The sequence below is a fragment of the Lacerta agilis genome, chromosome 15 (genome assembly GCF_009819535.1).
Source record: "Lacerta agilis isolate rLacAgi1 chromosome 15, rLacAgi1.pri, whole genome shotgun sequence".
Classification (NCBI taxonomy): Eukaryota; Metazoa; Chordata; class Lepidosauria; order Squamata; family Lacertidae; genus Lacerta; species Lacerta agilis.
The window spans coordinates 1,882,242-1,899,205 of record NC_046326.1 but is presented as its reverse complement, the minus strand read 5'-3'; the positions used below and the strand labels follow the sequence as shown (position 1 = coordinate 1,899,205).

The 16,964-nt window shown below is 43.4% G+C and overlaps 1 protein-coding gene across 3 annotated transcripts in view; it reads right to left on the bottom strand.

Annotated features, from left to right (window-relative positions):
* Positions 1-16,964, bottom strand: part of CCAR2 (cell cycle and apoptosis regulator 2) — a 42,891-nt gene that overhangs the window by 6,821 nt on the left and 19,106 nt on the right. For all 3 annotated transcript variants that reach the window (XR_004427945.1, XM_033171438.1, XM_033171439.1), the window contains exons 12-14: positions 7,793-7,956; positions 1,478-1,652; positions 731-988 (exon numbers count right to left, since the gene is read on the bottom strand). Coding sequence is in view for 2 of the 3 variants with exons in the window: in XM_033171438.1 (XP_033027329.1) it covers positions 731-988; positions 1,478-1,652; positions 7,793-7,956 (597 nt within the window). In the remaining variant the exon portion in view is untranslated. The remainder of the gene's footprint in view (positions 1-730; positions 989-1,477; positions 1,653-7,792; positions 7,957-16,964) is intronic.

Here is a 16,964-nt window from a genome sequence, read left to right as displayed (position 1 = left end):
ATGCCTACATCAGCCACAGAAGTGGATAGACACTTGCATGTAAGCACAAATCTCCAAGTTGAACATACAAGGTATGGAAACCTTCATAAGGCAATCTTATGCTCGTATAAACTGCAATTCGCTCTATGTTAGACCTATCTGCACCAAGCCTCCTTAACATTCTTCTCCCCTCGCTCCAACTGCAAAGGCTCATCCACCACCACCCTCTAGAAATACACCTTCTTAAGGCCCTACTGACCACAACACTGCTGTCTGCGAGGGACATAGGAAACTGCTCTTTACAGAGTCAGACCTTTGGTCCATCTGGAGCAGTACTGTCTACATTGACTGGCAGTGACTCTTCAGAGAGGACATAGGGGCATTTCTAGTCCTATGCGGAGAGGCCGAAGATTGAAACTGGGACCTTCTGCATGCAAAGCAGATGTTCTACTATTTCTCTAGCATCCTCTCCTCCCAGGCACCCCTTATGCAAGCAGATGGCTGGAACAGAGGAAGTAGCAGACATTCATGGTCACACCAGAGCTTCCTCAGTAACTTCTACTAGTTTCCATGAACTTCAAGCACCACAAGAGGCTACTGAGCTGATAGGAACACAAGTGTGGTAGCTTGCCTGAGATATGCACCCCAAAAGGCAAATCTCAAAATTCAGCTAGAAAGAAGAGGTGCCAAGAGAAGCCAGAAGAAGAGAGTCTCCCTGTAGAAGCCAGATCCCAAAGAAAATGAAGCCTACCTCAAAGGAGAGCTTCTCCCGCTGCCGCCTGTACTCCAGCAGGGTGCAAAGGGAGATGTTGGTACAGCTGGGCTGGCCACCCTGCAGTGCCGGCTGCAGGTGAGCAACAATGGCAGGCTCCAGGGGAGGAGTTGGAACCTCTGGCTCAGGTGCTGAGGTCTCAAGAACTGGCTCAGGGACAGGTTCAGCTGAGTCTACCTCCTGTTCGCTGGACTCCTGCTTGGAGCCTTGTTCAGAGGACTGTGCAGTTTCCTCTTCCTGTTTAGGAGCATAATCATTTCAGTAAGCACTGGATGCAACAACCCCTAACTTGGATGAAGTGCATATTCCTGAGCCAAGGCTAATGTCTAGCTTCAATCTCAAGCCAAAGTCTGTTCCCAACTATGTTCTTAAACTGGTGGAGTGACCCCACAAAGCCTGGGACACAAGGACTGTCCCATGACTGAAGTCATAGGAACCTAGAAAGCTGCCTTATACCAAGTCAGACCAACAGCCCATTGACTACTGTCTACACAGAATGGCAGCAACTCCCTAAAATGGGTTTCAGGCAGGGTTCTCATCCAGCCCTACCTGTAGATCCTGGGAATTGAATGGCCCTTCTCCCAAGTGGTATAAAAGTGCCTTAAATAAATAAATAAAATGTTTAAAAACAACCCTCCTTTCGAGCTATCATGCTGTAGGTTACCAGGTGCCTCTGATTTCTCTCTGCTCTGGTTAACTTTCTGTCCAACACCAACCCATTCTTACCATTTCCACTTTCTCTTCTGATGGTGCAGCAGCTATTTCTGCTTTCTGCTTGCATGAGGCCTCCCATTCTTCAAGAGATGGCATGCAGCTCCAAATGTCTGGCAAGAAGACCACTGTCCTCTCCTGAAGAGATGTGTTTCCCTCACGCAGGTATCTGAACTCCGCAAACCGGAACCTTACGAACAGGGATTGGAGAGAATTGAGACACAACAGGACACCAAAATGCCCATTCTCGGGAGGGCTGTACAGTCCCACCAAGCTGTTCTGCTGCAGCTCATTTGCAGGCTGTATACAGAATGGTTTCTTTCCTTGGTCACTGAGACCAAGAGCCTTTCAGGTCTTGATCAATCCTATCTGTTCCAAGTCTATGCCTCTCCTGGTAGTTCCAAAAGGAAAGAGCTGGGTGCATCCCAGGTCAGTTACAGGACTCAGGGCGGTTGCTGCTAAACACTCTCCATCCCACCCATGGAGCCAAAGCCTAAGTAAATCAGGTCCAGCCTCCTTGAAGATCACACTAAATTCAAGAAGTGGAGCGGGGATGGCTTGATTGCGCCAGAAAATGTGTAGGGATGCGAGACTCATTCCTAAAGAAGCAGCAAAATACAGAATGATTTCTGAAAAACGCAGAAATGTCACAGCAATGAGCCAGTAAGTACTGTGAGGAATCCTACCCTAAAGGTAACAAGAGGATACTCAGACATTGAATTACACACATTAAGCTCTACAAATTAGATAATGAGGATATACTTAAATGACCTGTGTATGTAATGCTGTTTGCATTTCTCCCTTTTTGGAAAAAAGAACCTACAGAATGGATTTGTCAGCCATCAAGATAGAGGAGGAGGAGGAGGAGGAGGAGGAGGAGGAGGAGGAGGAGGAGGAGGAGATGGGACTCCTGGGATATTGACTCATACCAGCCAGCAGCCAGCAATGCAGGGACCTTTTGCCTGTAGTGTGGAGGAGGGCAACCTGCAGCTCTCAGGTGGGGGGAAAGGGGGCGGCAGAAAGAGGGGGAAAGGGGTGCTCCACTCCCTTCCACCCCCAACTACTGATTATCCCTGAAATAATGAGGTCTACATCAGAAAAACGGTTCCCCACCCTGCCTGTGCTGTGTGGTCGGGCTCATTTGTTCCTATCATCTGACAATACTAAGGAGGTCACACACATTCCTGGACTCCCTTTCCTTGACAGCATCACCAATTCTGTTCTAAAAATACAGATATAGATTCAACATAGTCACATAAGTGTTCATCTTTTGCTTTGGGGAAATATCTTTCAAAAGCTGATCTCTCCCCACTTCAAGCCCCATTACCACGACCAGTTTTTAAGCTGAATCTTAAAATGATTTTCAGTTCTTTTGAGTCTTCAATATATTCAGGGATCTGAACAATTTGTATCTTAGGCTACTTCACACATTACACAACAGCAGGCGTGGGTTTGGTGCCAAACATACACTCAATTGGCAGACTAACTCAAACCTCTGGAGAGGCCTCTCTCTATGCCAGCACATGTTCTCAGCATTCACACTTTACATGTTTGAGGTGTACATGTATAACATGCTTTAAAGCAGTATCATTCCACTTTAACAGCCATGGGCTTCCCCCAAAGAATCGAGAGGGGGCATTAAAGTTGCAAGGAGATCCCTATTTCCCTCATAGGAATATATCATCAATTCCTTATAACTTTGTGAGCAGAATCATCTCCTAACAACTTTCAACCTCCTTAACAAACTGCAGCTCCCACAGCCCACAGGTGTTTAAAACAGTACGATACTGCCTTAAATGTATAGTGCACAGGTGGGGCCATTGGTTTACTATTATAATCCTTTCCCCGTAAGTCACTTACCGTATTTTTCGGTCCATAAGGCGCTCCGGACCACAAGACGCACTTGTTTTTTAAAGGGGAAAAACCAGGGAAAAAAATATTTTCCTGGTTTTCCTCCTCTAAAAAACACGGAGGGGAGTGCTGGAGGGGAAGCCCCTTCTCCCTTCATAGCGGCTCATCCCCGCTTCCTTAAAGGGACATGGGGACGAGGGGAGAAGGTTTCTCCCCTCCTCCCCATGTCCCTTTAAAGCAACAGGGGATAAGCCTGCTTTTGGCGTCGGGGCCAGGGTGGTGGAGAAAGCAGCAGCATCCCCGCTGTTTCCCCCACCATCCCATGCCTCGCACCGATCCCAAAAGCCTGCTTTTGGGATTGGCGGGCAGCGCGTGGGGTGGTGGAGGAAATCCTCTACCAACCTCCCTGCCGCCCACCGATCCCAAAAGCAGGCATCACAGCTGCCTCCCCCCACCTCCCGCCGAATACGGCGGGGGATGGGGGGAGGCAGCAGAGATGTTGGTGGTTCGTGCTAGCAGCTCCGTTCACGGAGCTGCTGGCCCGATCCACCAACATCCCCTTTGCTCCCCGCCGCCTCCCCACATCCCCCGTCGCGTTCGGCGGGACGTGGGGGGAGGCGGCAGAGGTGTTGGTGGATCGTGCTAGCAGCTCCGTGAACGGAGCTGCTGGCACGATCCACCAACATCCCCTTCGCTTCCCGCCGCCTCCCCCCATCCCCCGTCGCCTTCGGCGGGAGGTCGGGGGAAACAGCGGAGATGTTGCTGGATCATGCTAGCAGCTCCGCTCGCCGAAAGAAGCTTCTTTCGGTGAACGGAGATGCTGGCATGATCCAGCAACATCGCTGCTGCCTCCCCCCACCTTCCGCCGAACGCGACGGGGGATGGGGGGAGGCAGTGGGAGCGAAGCCTTCGCTCCATAAGACGCACAGCGATTTTCCCTTCCATTTTAGGAGGGAAAAAGTGCGTCTTATGGAGCGTAAAATACGGTAAGTGATTTCTTTGTGTATTGTGGTATATACATTTTATGAATAAATAAGCTAGTGAGACTCAGCCAAACGCTACTGGAGAAGCTCTACTTTCCATCCAAGTTGGCAACAGTTGCCCAATGAATACTGGTCCAGCACAGATTCTTTCCACAAAATCCAGTGATCAGCCAAGCTCTGTTGCTGCTCTTGGCCTATAACGGTTCCAGAATCCTGAACTTGAGAGTCATTCATTCTGCTAGACTCGCTCACTGCAGTTGCCCCTGCCATTAGAATTCACTCCAGAAACATTTGACTTTGTTCAGCACTACAGAACAGAAGAAGAGGGTTTCTGAGGAACAAGTACTCCAACCCAAGACTGAATTCAACAGGTGGCAAAGCTTTAAAAGCCCAGAACCTCCCATCTTCCGGCATCTGTTACTTCCCAAACAAGTCACATGTGCAGTCAGGTTTAAGCAAAATAAGATCTGTTGCCATGGTTACCCAGTGCAAGGAATCTATATATAGCCATGCTGCTACTAACCAAACCAATGTATTCTAAGTTCCGGCTTCTCCCCTCCGTGTCGATTGGCTGGAGGTCTGATCTTATGAAGTATTCACTGACTCCAAAGAGCTCATGTGCAAAAGCATCTGCTGGACTTCCAGGGAACCAGTGGCACACAGTTCTCTGCTGGGATGGCAGCACAAATGGGCTTTCCCTAGAAGTAGCTCCCCAAGCCCCAAGAACTGAGCAAAAGCCCTTGAGCCTGGGCAATGGGACCCATATCCACCCATGTTTACTGCAACTCCACCTATTCTATGTATTGATGCTTCCCACCCACAAAGACTCTTGCTCCCTGCCCAGTGATAGCTCAAAAGGAGGCTGCCTTTGCTTCATTGCTACAGGTGAGAGGAAGGGGACCCAGAAGGTAAACAAAGGAGAGGATGCTCTCAGCTCGCAAAGGGCAGAAACAACTTCATCATTAACCACAGAACTCTCCTCAGGTCTTTGATTCATGGGGTAATTTAAAGTACACACTAGCTCGTATCAAATCTTTTTTTTTTTTAAGTAGCAGACTTGGAAAATGTGGTCATAATCCCAGACATTCCCATGCGTCTGCCAGGCTATGGGCCAGAATTAGACCTGGCAGAATTTCTAGGTTGGCCCTTGAAGCAATTTTCTCCAAACCACAACCACCTGCCCCACAGGCAGGTAAAGAGATGGTTGCAAAGGAGCAATGAGGAGCTTAAAGCATGCTGCTGATTGCTCTTTGAAAAGTGGGAGTTACTGACAAGCCCTTTCGAAATTGTCTGTCTGCAGGCTTGGTTTGAATTCAAACCACACCTGTAGACAGACATTTATCTTCTGAAGAAGCAACAGATTTGTGGGACTGCAAAGGAAAAATGTTAGTTTACAAATGGACAAAACAGTGTTTGCTGTCCAGCACTAAGCTGCTGATTGCTGCTGGCAAAGAGCTCCTTTGCATTTGGCCCTGACGACAGGATCTAGCCTCTGGCCAAAAAAGCTTCCCGACCCCTGCCACAGCCATTTCAGTTCTGCCAAAAAAGAAATTAGTGCTGCAGGCCCTCTTACATTGCAGCAATAAATTTCCAGAATAAAACCAACATAATGTTGCATAGCACATGCATAAAGCTGAGACTCAACAAAACCGACCTGCTTGCTTGATCTCATTAAAAAGGCAGCCACCTAGTGGTCAAGCTAGCCAAGCAATAATGACATGCCGCTGTGCTTCTGAATGATAAAATGAGAAACAGAGAACGAATCCTGTAGCATCTTAAAAATGAACAGATTTGTGTGGTATCAATATTCATGGACTAAAAGTCCTCTTCACCGGATGAATTATTAGGCCTCTAGTCCAGGAAAGCTGATGCCACACTTAAATCAGCCTCTAAGGTGCCACATAAACATTTTTAAAAATTTGTTCTAACAGACTAATATGACTAGTGGATATTTGTATTGCTTGCCCTCCACCCCACCAATCTGGTCTCCCATCACAGGAGAAGTAATAGTGGCAGGTGGTAAGCAAAAAAGGGCCGTAGGCCACTGGGACAAAGATCTTGTGCTCTGGCACGTGTTCATTTGTTGCCCGCCTGCCATAATCTGCTCAATATTTCTTCTTGTCACAGAGTCTTCTGCAGTCCCTCAGCATGAAGCTGCATGCACATGCTGTCAGCTCCAAATCACAGAGAAGTCCCCTTTTAAAAATGACTTGTAGTTTTGCTTCTTTTTTCATTCTAGGCATTTATACCCAGCCTGTATTCATTTGGTGCCCCAGCCAGCTTATGTAAAACCCTAAAAATATCAACATAAATAATGAACAACAAAAAAGGAAAGTGGCAAGCCATAAAAACAACACAGCAGCAACATTTAAAAGGGGAAAAGAAAAACAGAGATGAAAACCCTGGAAACATAAAAAGGGGTTTGCATGGTGCCAAACAGACAGAAGAGGAGGCACTGGGAATATTCCCTGGAAAGGGGTTTCCACAGCTGGGGAACACAACCAAGAAGGAACTTCTTCCAGTCTCTACCCACCTCACTTCTGAAGGCAGGGGGGACACCCAGAAAGTTTTATTTTATCATGTGTTGTATTTTTGGCCCACAGTTTCGACTATAGGCTATAGTATGCCAACAGCAAAACAGGCATTTACTCTGCCGAAATGGGAAAGGGCCATAGCTCAGGGGAAGAACACATGCTTTGCATGCAGAAAGGCCCAGGTTCAATCTCTGGCATTCTCCAGGTAGGCTTGAGGAAGGCTCCCTGCCTGAAATCCTGGAGTCACTGCCAGTCAGTGTGGACACTACTGAGCGAGATGGACCAATGGGCTGACTCTCAGTATAAGGCAGCTGCAAATGTTCCTATGACTATTAAAATCTACCTGGCAATTCAAAGATATAGTTACCAAGTACATGCCCCTTAACTCAATCAAATTGATCAGAACTAATGCTCATTCACCTGGGATCCCAGGTAACAAGATTCTATTGATTTCACATTATCAGTTTTGGTGTATACTTCCTTGAACATATCATGTGGAAAAGCAATATATAAATAAATAGGGGCTGGCTGATAGCTTGCATGAATCTCTCTCCAAACTAGGGTGGGGAATCCTCGGTGCCCAGCTCAGGGGCTGAATGCGGCTCTCAGGACTCTCCCTGGGTGACTCCCCTTAGCAGCCCTGCTCCCCACCCTTGAGTGCTTTGGTCTGGCTAGAATTTGCCCCTGAACTGTGATAACACCTCTCGTTTCCTTGGATTGGGAGGTGCATGTGCACTTTTGGCATGACTGGAATGTGGTCTTCTGCAAAAAGGGAAGAGTCAAATCCTTTGACTCTTTAGGGAGGAAGGGTAGGATGTAAATAAAGTCATTGCCCCACCCACCACTAGCATGCAGCCCCTGAAAAGTTTCCCACAAGGGAATGCAACCCCTGGGCTGAAATGTTCCCCACCCCAGCTCTAAACAGACCCATAGTATCCAATCCCAAAACCACTTAGACTCACCACTTAGTGCAAGCACTCAAGTCCAAACCAATCTGCGCTTTGGTGCAACGAATGGCTGTGTGAATCAGAGCCATGGGGTTTGCAGCTGGGTCAGGACCGTCCAGAGATGGGGACCACTCCCCTCCAATCAGCACTGCTTCGTCTGCTTTCTTTCCCAGCAAGAACTAAGGAAAGAGAGACTGTAAGGAGACATACTACCCAGATCTTGGAGGGTGACTGAGCTCAGGTAGAGGCCTTGATTACCCCCAACTCCAGCTACCCCAGCCCCCAACCAAACCTGACTAATCAGCATGGCTCCTTACCCACTGCAAACTGGAAGAGACCAAAAGGCATCAAGTTTAACCTAATGCTTCATGGCTAGAATAGCCTCTCACAGACCACAACCTGTCCAATCCAAAATGCAGGGAACCACAAGCAGGGCAGAGAACATGTTACTGTCAGCATCAGCCTCCCAGCTATAAAAAGGGAACCTCATCTGAGTTGAGTGTGGGGAATGGGGCAAGGGATCTAAGGCACTTTGTACATCATCCAGGTAGAAAGACCTTAAGGAAGCCCAACTGTACCTGCTCCTAGAGAAGGCAGCCAACATCCCACAGTAGTTTGTAGCTGGGGGTAAGCTTGCTGTTGACCCCAAATGTATGCTCGCAAAAGCAATACCTACAACATCTAATATCTTTGTCTCTAGATATGGTATTCCTGGTACCACAGAGGAAAAGGCAGGAATTAAAGCCCTTTCACAGGAGAGGAAAGTCGTTCCAGATCCCAATGGAACAGAAGTTTACTCCCACATAGGAAAATAAATTGCAATATTCTGCCCATAAATTTGTAATCTATTCAAATTCATTGTTTTAAACCATAGGTCAGGGCAATAGAGAATATATTCACCAATGTATTTGCCCTGAATCACTCTTCAGTCTCCCACCTGACCCTGCTTCTCAAATTTTGCCCCTGTATAGTTCTAACCTCCTTCATGGATCACTGCCTTGTCATGGCGAAGGGGCTTGAATAACTCAGAGAAGCTATGAGCTATGCCGTGCAGGGTCACCCAAGATGGACAGGTCATAGTGGAGAGTTTTGACTAAACGTGATCCACCTGGAGCAGGAATCGGCAAGCCACTCCAGTATCCCTGCCAAGAAAACTCCATGGACAAAGACAACAGGCATATAAAAGTTATGACGCTGGAAGATGAGCCCCTCAGGTCGGAAGGCGTCCAACATGCTACTGGGGAAGAGCGGAGGACAAGTACAAGTAGATTCAGAGCTAATGAAGCAGCTGAGCCAAAGCCGAAAGGTTGCAGATATGCCTGGAAGCGAAAGGAAAGTCCAATGCTGTAAAGAAAAATATTGCATAGGAACCTGGAATGTAAGAACCATGAACCTTGGTAAGCTGGATGTGGTCAAAAATGAGATGGCAAGAATAAATATTGACATCCTGGTCATCTGTGAACTAAAATGGAGAGGAATGGGTGAATTCAGTTCGGATGACCATCATATCTACTACTGTGGGCAAGAATCCCATAAAAGAAATGGAGTGGCCCTCATAGTCAACAAAAGAGTGGTGAAAGCTATACTGGGATGCAATCTCAAAAATGATAGAATGATCTCAATACGAATCCAAGGCAGACCTTTTAACATCACAGTAATCCACGTTTATGCACCAACTACTGGTGCTGAAGAAACTGAAATTAACCAATTCTATGAAGACTTACAACACCTTCTAGAAATGACACCTTATAGGGGATTGGAATGCTAACGTAGGGAGTCAAGGAACAACTGGCAAGTTTGGCCTTGGAGTTCAAAACGAAGCAGGGCAAAAGCTAATAGAGTTCTGTCAAGAGAACAAACACTCTTTGTTCCAACAACACAAGAGACGACTCTACACATAGACATCACCAGATGGGCAGCATTGAAATCAGATTGATTATATTCTCTGCAGATTTTGAGACTTCCGGGTCTCCCGCGACTAGCATCCAGTCGCGCGTTTCTGGGGCTCTCCGGCGCGCACTCGTCGAAGGGGGAATAAGGGGGGTTCGCAAGGCTTCGCGACCCCAAAAAAGGTCTTGGAGGGCTTCCGAGACCTAATAGGGAAGAGCCGCGGCGTCGGTAGGGTTCCTGAAGCAGACGTGGGACGTCTGGAAGGACGGGACCTGGGACGCCGAGAGCAGCTCTCCCTCCGCCCGACGAGAAAGCCTGTAACCGGGTGCAGCCAGCGGGGGAATTCCAATTGAAAGTAAGACAAGCCAAAGACTGGAATTAAAAACCTTTTTGCTGCCAGGGAGTGTATTAGGAGAGAAGCGAAGACGAACTTCGTCAGCGCTGGGAGAATTAAAGGGGAAAAGCAAGCGCTCTCTCGGCAACGATCTCCTGGCTCTTGGAAAGCGGGAGCAGGAAACGGTGTTTAATCTTTGGCTGTATAACGAACAAGCTGAGGGGGTGTCAACCCAAACGTATTAAGTGTTTGGTACCCACTATCTGAGGCTGCTTTGGAATAAGGACTTGTAATTTGAGGGGGGTTTGGCTGGCACGGAGAGTAAATGCATTAGCTGAACCACCATTCTAATAGAGATGTGACTATGCATGAAGCAATGACTATAATGAACTGAAACTGCTATGCTCCGCCCCAGAAACCTGAGATAAAGATATAAAGACATAAAGCTGACCCGCGGAAAAGGAGAAAGAAATGACTTGGACTGGAAAGGTACCTAGTTTACAGAAACAGCTTACAGATAACAGGATTGGGAAGGAACTGATCTGATAAAAAAAAAAAGAGAGAGAGAGAGAAAGAAAGAAAGAAAAGGATATCTGTTTGGGCCAGGGGAAAAGCCCATTCCTCCAATAATCGGTCTACCTCCTTTTTTCCTTTCTGGGAAAAGTTGAAGAAAGGGGACAGAGAGGAAGTACAAAATGGCGTGTTGAACTGGTGTAACAAACTCTGCAGTGGGGAAAGATACCGGGGCGTATCCCTGGTGGTGGACTAAGAGAGTTACAACACTGCCACCTGGTGGTTAATGGAGTTATACTAGGTTGCTGTTAAAAGAAGCACTGTCAAAGTGTATGTGAAAATTTTGCCCCTATACTTTGTGGTGGAAGAGGTGGTACTGTTTGTGTAATCTGACGTTACAGTGAACCTGTTTGATTTGCATAGTATGTATTGTGTTGAAACGGGTACATCTCCCTTCTGATTTGACGGGTGAATTCATTTGATCCTTTCTCTATTACTATTATTATTATTATTTTCCCTCACCCTCTCTATCTTAATTCTTTAGTTCTTTTAGGCTTCTTTCTCCTTTCCCCCCTTTCTTTCTTCTTTTTTCTTTCCTCCTTTTTTTCTTTTCTCATTACTTCAATTTTTTTGTTGTTGTTGTACTCTGATACTCTACCTTTTTCTCTCCTTACACTTAAAATTTTTTTTTTCTTCTTTTCTTTTTTCTCTCTTATTTTTTTCTTTTCCCCTTTCTCTCTCTTTTCTCTCCCCCCTTTTTCCCTCCCTTTCCTTCTTATACTTTTAGTATTTTTTTATTTCCCCCCGTCTTTCTTTGTTCCCTTTTTATTCTGTGTATTTTTCCTTAATAACGGGGAGGAAGTAATAAGGTGATTGTATTCAGTCAGAAGGGAATGTCTAATATTAATAAGAAGAATACACCATCGGCAGCATCTGGAGTGATTGCGACCAGTAACAGAAGAAGTTCGACCCCGGAATTGAACCTAAATATGGAGATGAAGGAGTTAATAATGGGGTTGAAAAAGGACATCTCTGATTTGAAAAAAGAAATGAATGATAATGCAAAAACTATTGATCAGAAGTTGGACGGAATGGGGTCAAAGATTGATGAGAATGCTAAGATGGTGTCAGAGATTACGGGGAAAATGAATGAGTTGGTGTTAAAAAACTCAGAGATTACAAAAACAGTGCAGGACCTAAAAGGCAAAACAAGTAACCTGGAGGAAGGGGTGAGAAAGACTCAGAAAGAAAATAAGGAAAGAAAAGTAGAGGTAGACAAAGTTAAGAAAGATATTGAAGAGATGAAGGAAACCCATGAGGCTGTGTTAGATGCGATCGCGATAATCGAAATGCACAGAAGAGAAAAAACGCTCAGGCTAAGGTCGATCCCAGAGGAAGCAAATGAGCAGATAGAGGATAAGATAACTGTGGAACTGGCCAAGTGGTTAGAAATGGAAGAGCTAGAGGTAGCTCAGAATATTGAAAAAGTATTTAGAATAAGATCAAGTTATGCAAAGAAAAACAATTGGCCAGGGGACTGTTTAATTACATTTGTCACTATGGAATTTAGAGATAAGATCTTGCAAGTTTGCAGTAAGAAAAAGCTAAAAATTTCAGGTTCTGAGATTATCATTCATAAAATTGTACCAACGAGATTACTGAGGAAGCGCGACAAATATAAACCACTTGTCGAAGCGTTACGAGAAAGATCCATTGTGCATAGGTGGGAGTTCCCGGAGGGGATATCTTTCTACTTCAAAGGGAAAAGAAGGAGATTTACATCGTGGGCAGAGGCAGATAAGTTCAGAAGAACATATAAGGAGGAGTTGGGAGGGAGAAAACATCAGGGGAAGGGTGCGGAGAATGCAGGGAAACAATTGGAGGAGGAAGAAAGCTAAAACGTGGATTGGTGGCAACAGGATAAGGAGTAATTTTTCTCAAAACTTGAATTTTTCCTTTTTTTCCCCTTCTTTGGGGTTTTTTTTAATAATAAAATTAGAAGTGAAACACTATAAATAAAAAATAATAACAACAAAGGTCGACTATGGATTTGAAAATATTAACATGGAACATCAACGGTCTAAACGAAAAGTCCAAGAGAAATAAGGTAGAACATATATTATATAAACAGAAACTAGATCTAATTTGTCTTCAGGAAACTCATATTGCACAACAGCATTCCAGATTATTGATTAAAAAAAGGTTAGGATTAGAGTTTGTATCATCTGACAAAAGGAAAAAAAGTGGGGTTGTAATCTATGCGAAGCCTCAACTGGATCCCAAACTGGTCTACAAAGACACAGCAGGTAGGATTGTAATTGTCAAAATAACAGTTCAAGGAGAGAATATATTGGTGGTAGGTATTTATGCTCCAAATGAAAAAAAGAGCCAATTTTATCAATCCCTTGAAGAGGTTTTGATGGAATATGTGGGACAGAAGATTATTATAATGGGGGACTTTAATGGAGTGGCCGCCCCGGAATGGGACAGGACCCCGAAGGTATCCAAAAAGAAACAGATAAAGTTACCAAATACGTTTTTTTCCCTCATAGAAGCACTAAATTTAGAGGACGCGTGGAGGACCAAGAATCCGCTGACGAAAGAATTTACATACTTTTCCTATCCAAATAACACAGCGGGCAGAATAGACGCTACGTGGATATCTAAAGAATTAACATCTAAAATATATAAAACGGATATCTATCCTAAAACAATATCCGACCACAGCGCGGTTATGGTATGGTTAAAAGGAGAGAAGACAAAGATAATAAGATGGAGGCTTAAAGAAACCTTATTAAGAGACGGAAAAATCGTAGAGAAAGCCAAGGCAACTTTAAAAGAATACTTTGAGTTAAATTTAAAAGATGAAATGGACCCCAATACGGTATGGGATGCCGGGAAAGCTGTGATTAGGGGGTTCTTTATTCAGCAAAGTGCCTACCAAAAGAAACAGAAGGAGAAAAAAAATCAGGGCATAATTGAAGAACTTAGGAAAAAAGAAAAGGAACTATACCAAAAACCAGATGAGGAGGAAATAAAAAGAGATATCAAAATACTGCAGTCGCAATACTCCATGATAATCAGTGAAGAGCTAGAGTGGAAAATGAAGTATATGAGACAGAAAAATTTCGAGCAGGCCAATAAGCCAGGAAAACTACTGGCGTGGCAATTAAAGAAGAGGGAAGGTGAAAGAATAATTAATAAGATAAAGTCAGGTGACCAAACCATAACAGACCCTAAGGGGATTCAAAGAATTTTTGTAGATTTTTATAAACAACTTTATAAAGAAGGAGAGGAAAGGAATGAAGACATAAAAGAGTATCTCAACCATGCCAGCACACCAATGATATCAGATGAACAAAGAGATCTACTAAACAGGCCAATTACAACTTGTGAAATTCAGAAAGCAATTAAGAATGCAAAAAGTGGGAAATCGCCGGGTCCGGATGGTTTAACAGCTGATTATTATAAAAAATTGGAGGACGTGGTGGCGATGCCTCTTAAAAATATCATGAACAGCATCCTGAATGGAGGTAACATCCCCGAAACCTGGAGGGAAAGTTATATTACTTTAATCCCGAAACAGGGAACGGATCACCTAAATGTAGCCAACTTTAGACCAATATCACTCCTTAATAATGACTACAAGCTATTTGCATATATATTGGCAGAAAGAACTAAAATGGTGCTTCAAAAAATTATTCACAAAGACCAGGCAGGATTTCTCCCCGGAAGGCAAATTCAAAATAATACGAGAACCATAATAAACCTACTAGAATACTTGGACACCAGAATAGATAAACCCGCTGCATTTATGGCAGTGGATGCTGAAAAAGCATTTGATAACGTGTCGTGGAGGTTTATGAAACATACAATCCAACAATGGGCAATGGGGGAGAAATACTGCAATGGAATAAATGCCATATATAAGAAACAAAAAGCCAAAATTATTATAAATGGAGATATGTCTCAGGAGTGCGAAATTAATAAAGGGACGAGACAGGGATGCCCACTGTCGCCCCTGATCTTCATTTTGATCATGGAAATATTGAACAATCAATTAAGAAAAGATAACGGTATTAAAGGTATTCGTTTAGGGGAGAACTGTTACAAATTAAAGGCCTTCGCCGATGATTTAGTGATAATGACAGAAGAACCATCAGAGAGTTTGGTAAAGGCGTTAGAAATCATGCAGGAATTCGGCAGAGTCTCTGGTTTTAAATTGAACTATAATAAAACCAAACTATTGACTAAAAACATACCAACAAAGGATAAAGAGAAGATCGAGGAGGCGACACGATTAAAAATTTACGCAAAAATCAAATATCTGGGTATATGGATTTCGGATAAAAACATAAACCTATTCGAGGATAACTATAAGAGATGCTGGGAAGGGATTAAAAAAGATCTTTTATTCTGGACTAAGTTAAAACTTTCATTCCTGGGACGAATAGCAACAATTAAATTAAATGTGCTACCAAAGCTGCTTTTCTTGTATCAAACGATCCCAATAATAGGGAAAACCTCGTGTATAGAGGGATGGAGGAAGGAGATAATGAAATTTATCTGGGCGGGTAAGAGGCCAAGAACAAAATACAAGGTACTTATAGATAAAAAAGAAAGGGGTGGACTGGGTCTCCCCGACCTTAAAATATATTACGATGCCGTTTGCTTGGCTTGGCTGAAGGAGTGGCTCTTACTCCGTGACAATATATTATTAGATCTAGAAGGGTTTGACCTAAGATACGGATGGCACGCCTACCTACAGTACAGTAAATACACAGTACACAAAGATTTTACCAATCACATAATCAGGAACGCGCTATTCAGAGTGTGGGAAAAATATAAAAGGCTATTGGAGCCAAAAATTCCAAAATGGTTATCCCCCGTAGAGGCTAAAGCAATAAAAAAGAGAAATATGAGATCTAATTGGCCTACCTATAACACTCTGCTGGTAGAGGAAAATGGAGAACTCAAGTTAAGAAAATATGAAGAGATAAAAAACCAATTGGGAGGGTGGTTGGATTACCACCAACTGTATGGAGTATTCCAACAAGATAAAAAAAACGGGGTTTGCCAAAGAAACAACAAGATTGGAGGCTGATATAATGAATAATAACCATAAAGTTATTTCAAAAGCCTACCAATTACTATTGGAATGGGAGGTCATGGAGGAGACAGTGAAGTCACCTATGATAAGATGGGCTCAAGACATTGGGCGACCAATAATGATGCAGGAGTGGGAGTATCTGTGGAGGGTAACTATGAATTTTACAAACTCTACCAGGATAAAAGAAAATATGTGGAAAATCCAAAACAGATGGTACCTCACCCCTTCAAGATTGGCAAAAATCTATAAAGGAACTAGCAGTGTATGTTGGAGATGTGGGGGAAACAATGGTGATCTATTTCATATGTGGTGGGCTTGTCAAAAGATAAAGAAGTTCTGGGGTACGATTTATGAAGAGATTAAGAAAATGCTTGGAATCACTTTTACTAAAAAACCTGAGTCCCTCTTACTAAATATCGTGGATAAAGGAATTCCAGTGAAATTGAGAGAGGTTTTCCTCTATGCCACGGCGGCTGCAAGAATTTTAATTGCAAAAAGATGGAAAGAGCAAGAACCACCTTTAGTGGCTGAATGGCAAAGCGAGCTACAAGAACTCGCGGAAATGGCTCACCTAACTAACAATCTGAGAGGGGGATCAAGGGAAAAGTTTCAAGAAAAATGGGGTACATACATAAACTAAGTACAAAAATATACTAAGGGACAAATATCTATGTTAGCCTTTCAATAGTCTTGGAGATAGAAAGAGGAAGATTATAATGATAACAGGGTACCGATTGATATTGTAGTGGAATGATGATGTAATAAAGATATGTGGACTTGTCGACATACACTTACAAGTAAGAACCGGTAATATGTTTGGGTTAGACAGGAAGTCAACTGGGTTTGGATTATATATTAGCATTGATTTTTGTTGTTTGGGTATATGGGAATATGGTTTTGTTTTGTTAATGGTGGGTGGAGGGGTGCCTTTTTTTTTTTCCTTCTTTTTTTTTCTTTTCTTTTAAATTAGGTCTTTAAATTTTTTATTTTTGTTTCTTTTTTCTTTTTTCTTTTTTCTTTTTTTGGTTTCCAATATCTATTTATTTACATGTACATTATCTCTAGCTTAGTGGATGATGTGATTTTTAGGTGTGGTTTAAGACTAATGAATGTATGGCAAACGATAATTGAATAGTATGGAAAAACAATATGATGTGGGTTTAGAGATAAAGATAAAGCGTAAAGAGTTATGGAGCAATAACCAAGTACGACAAAATGAGACTACAGACTTCTGTTTAAATTTTTTTTATTACTTATTTACATTTGTATTTGGATATTTACTGTACATTTTTGTATAATACTGTATAAGATCAATAAAACTTTAAAAAAAAAAAAAAGAT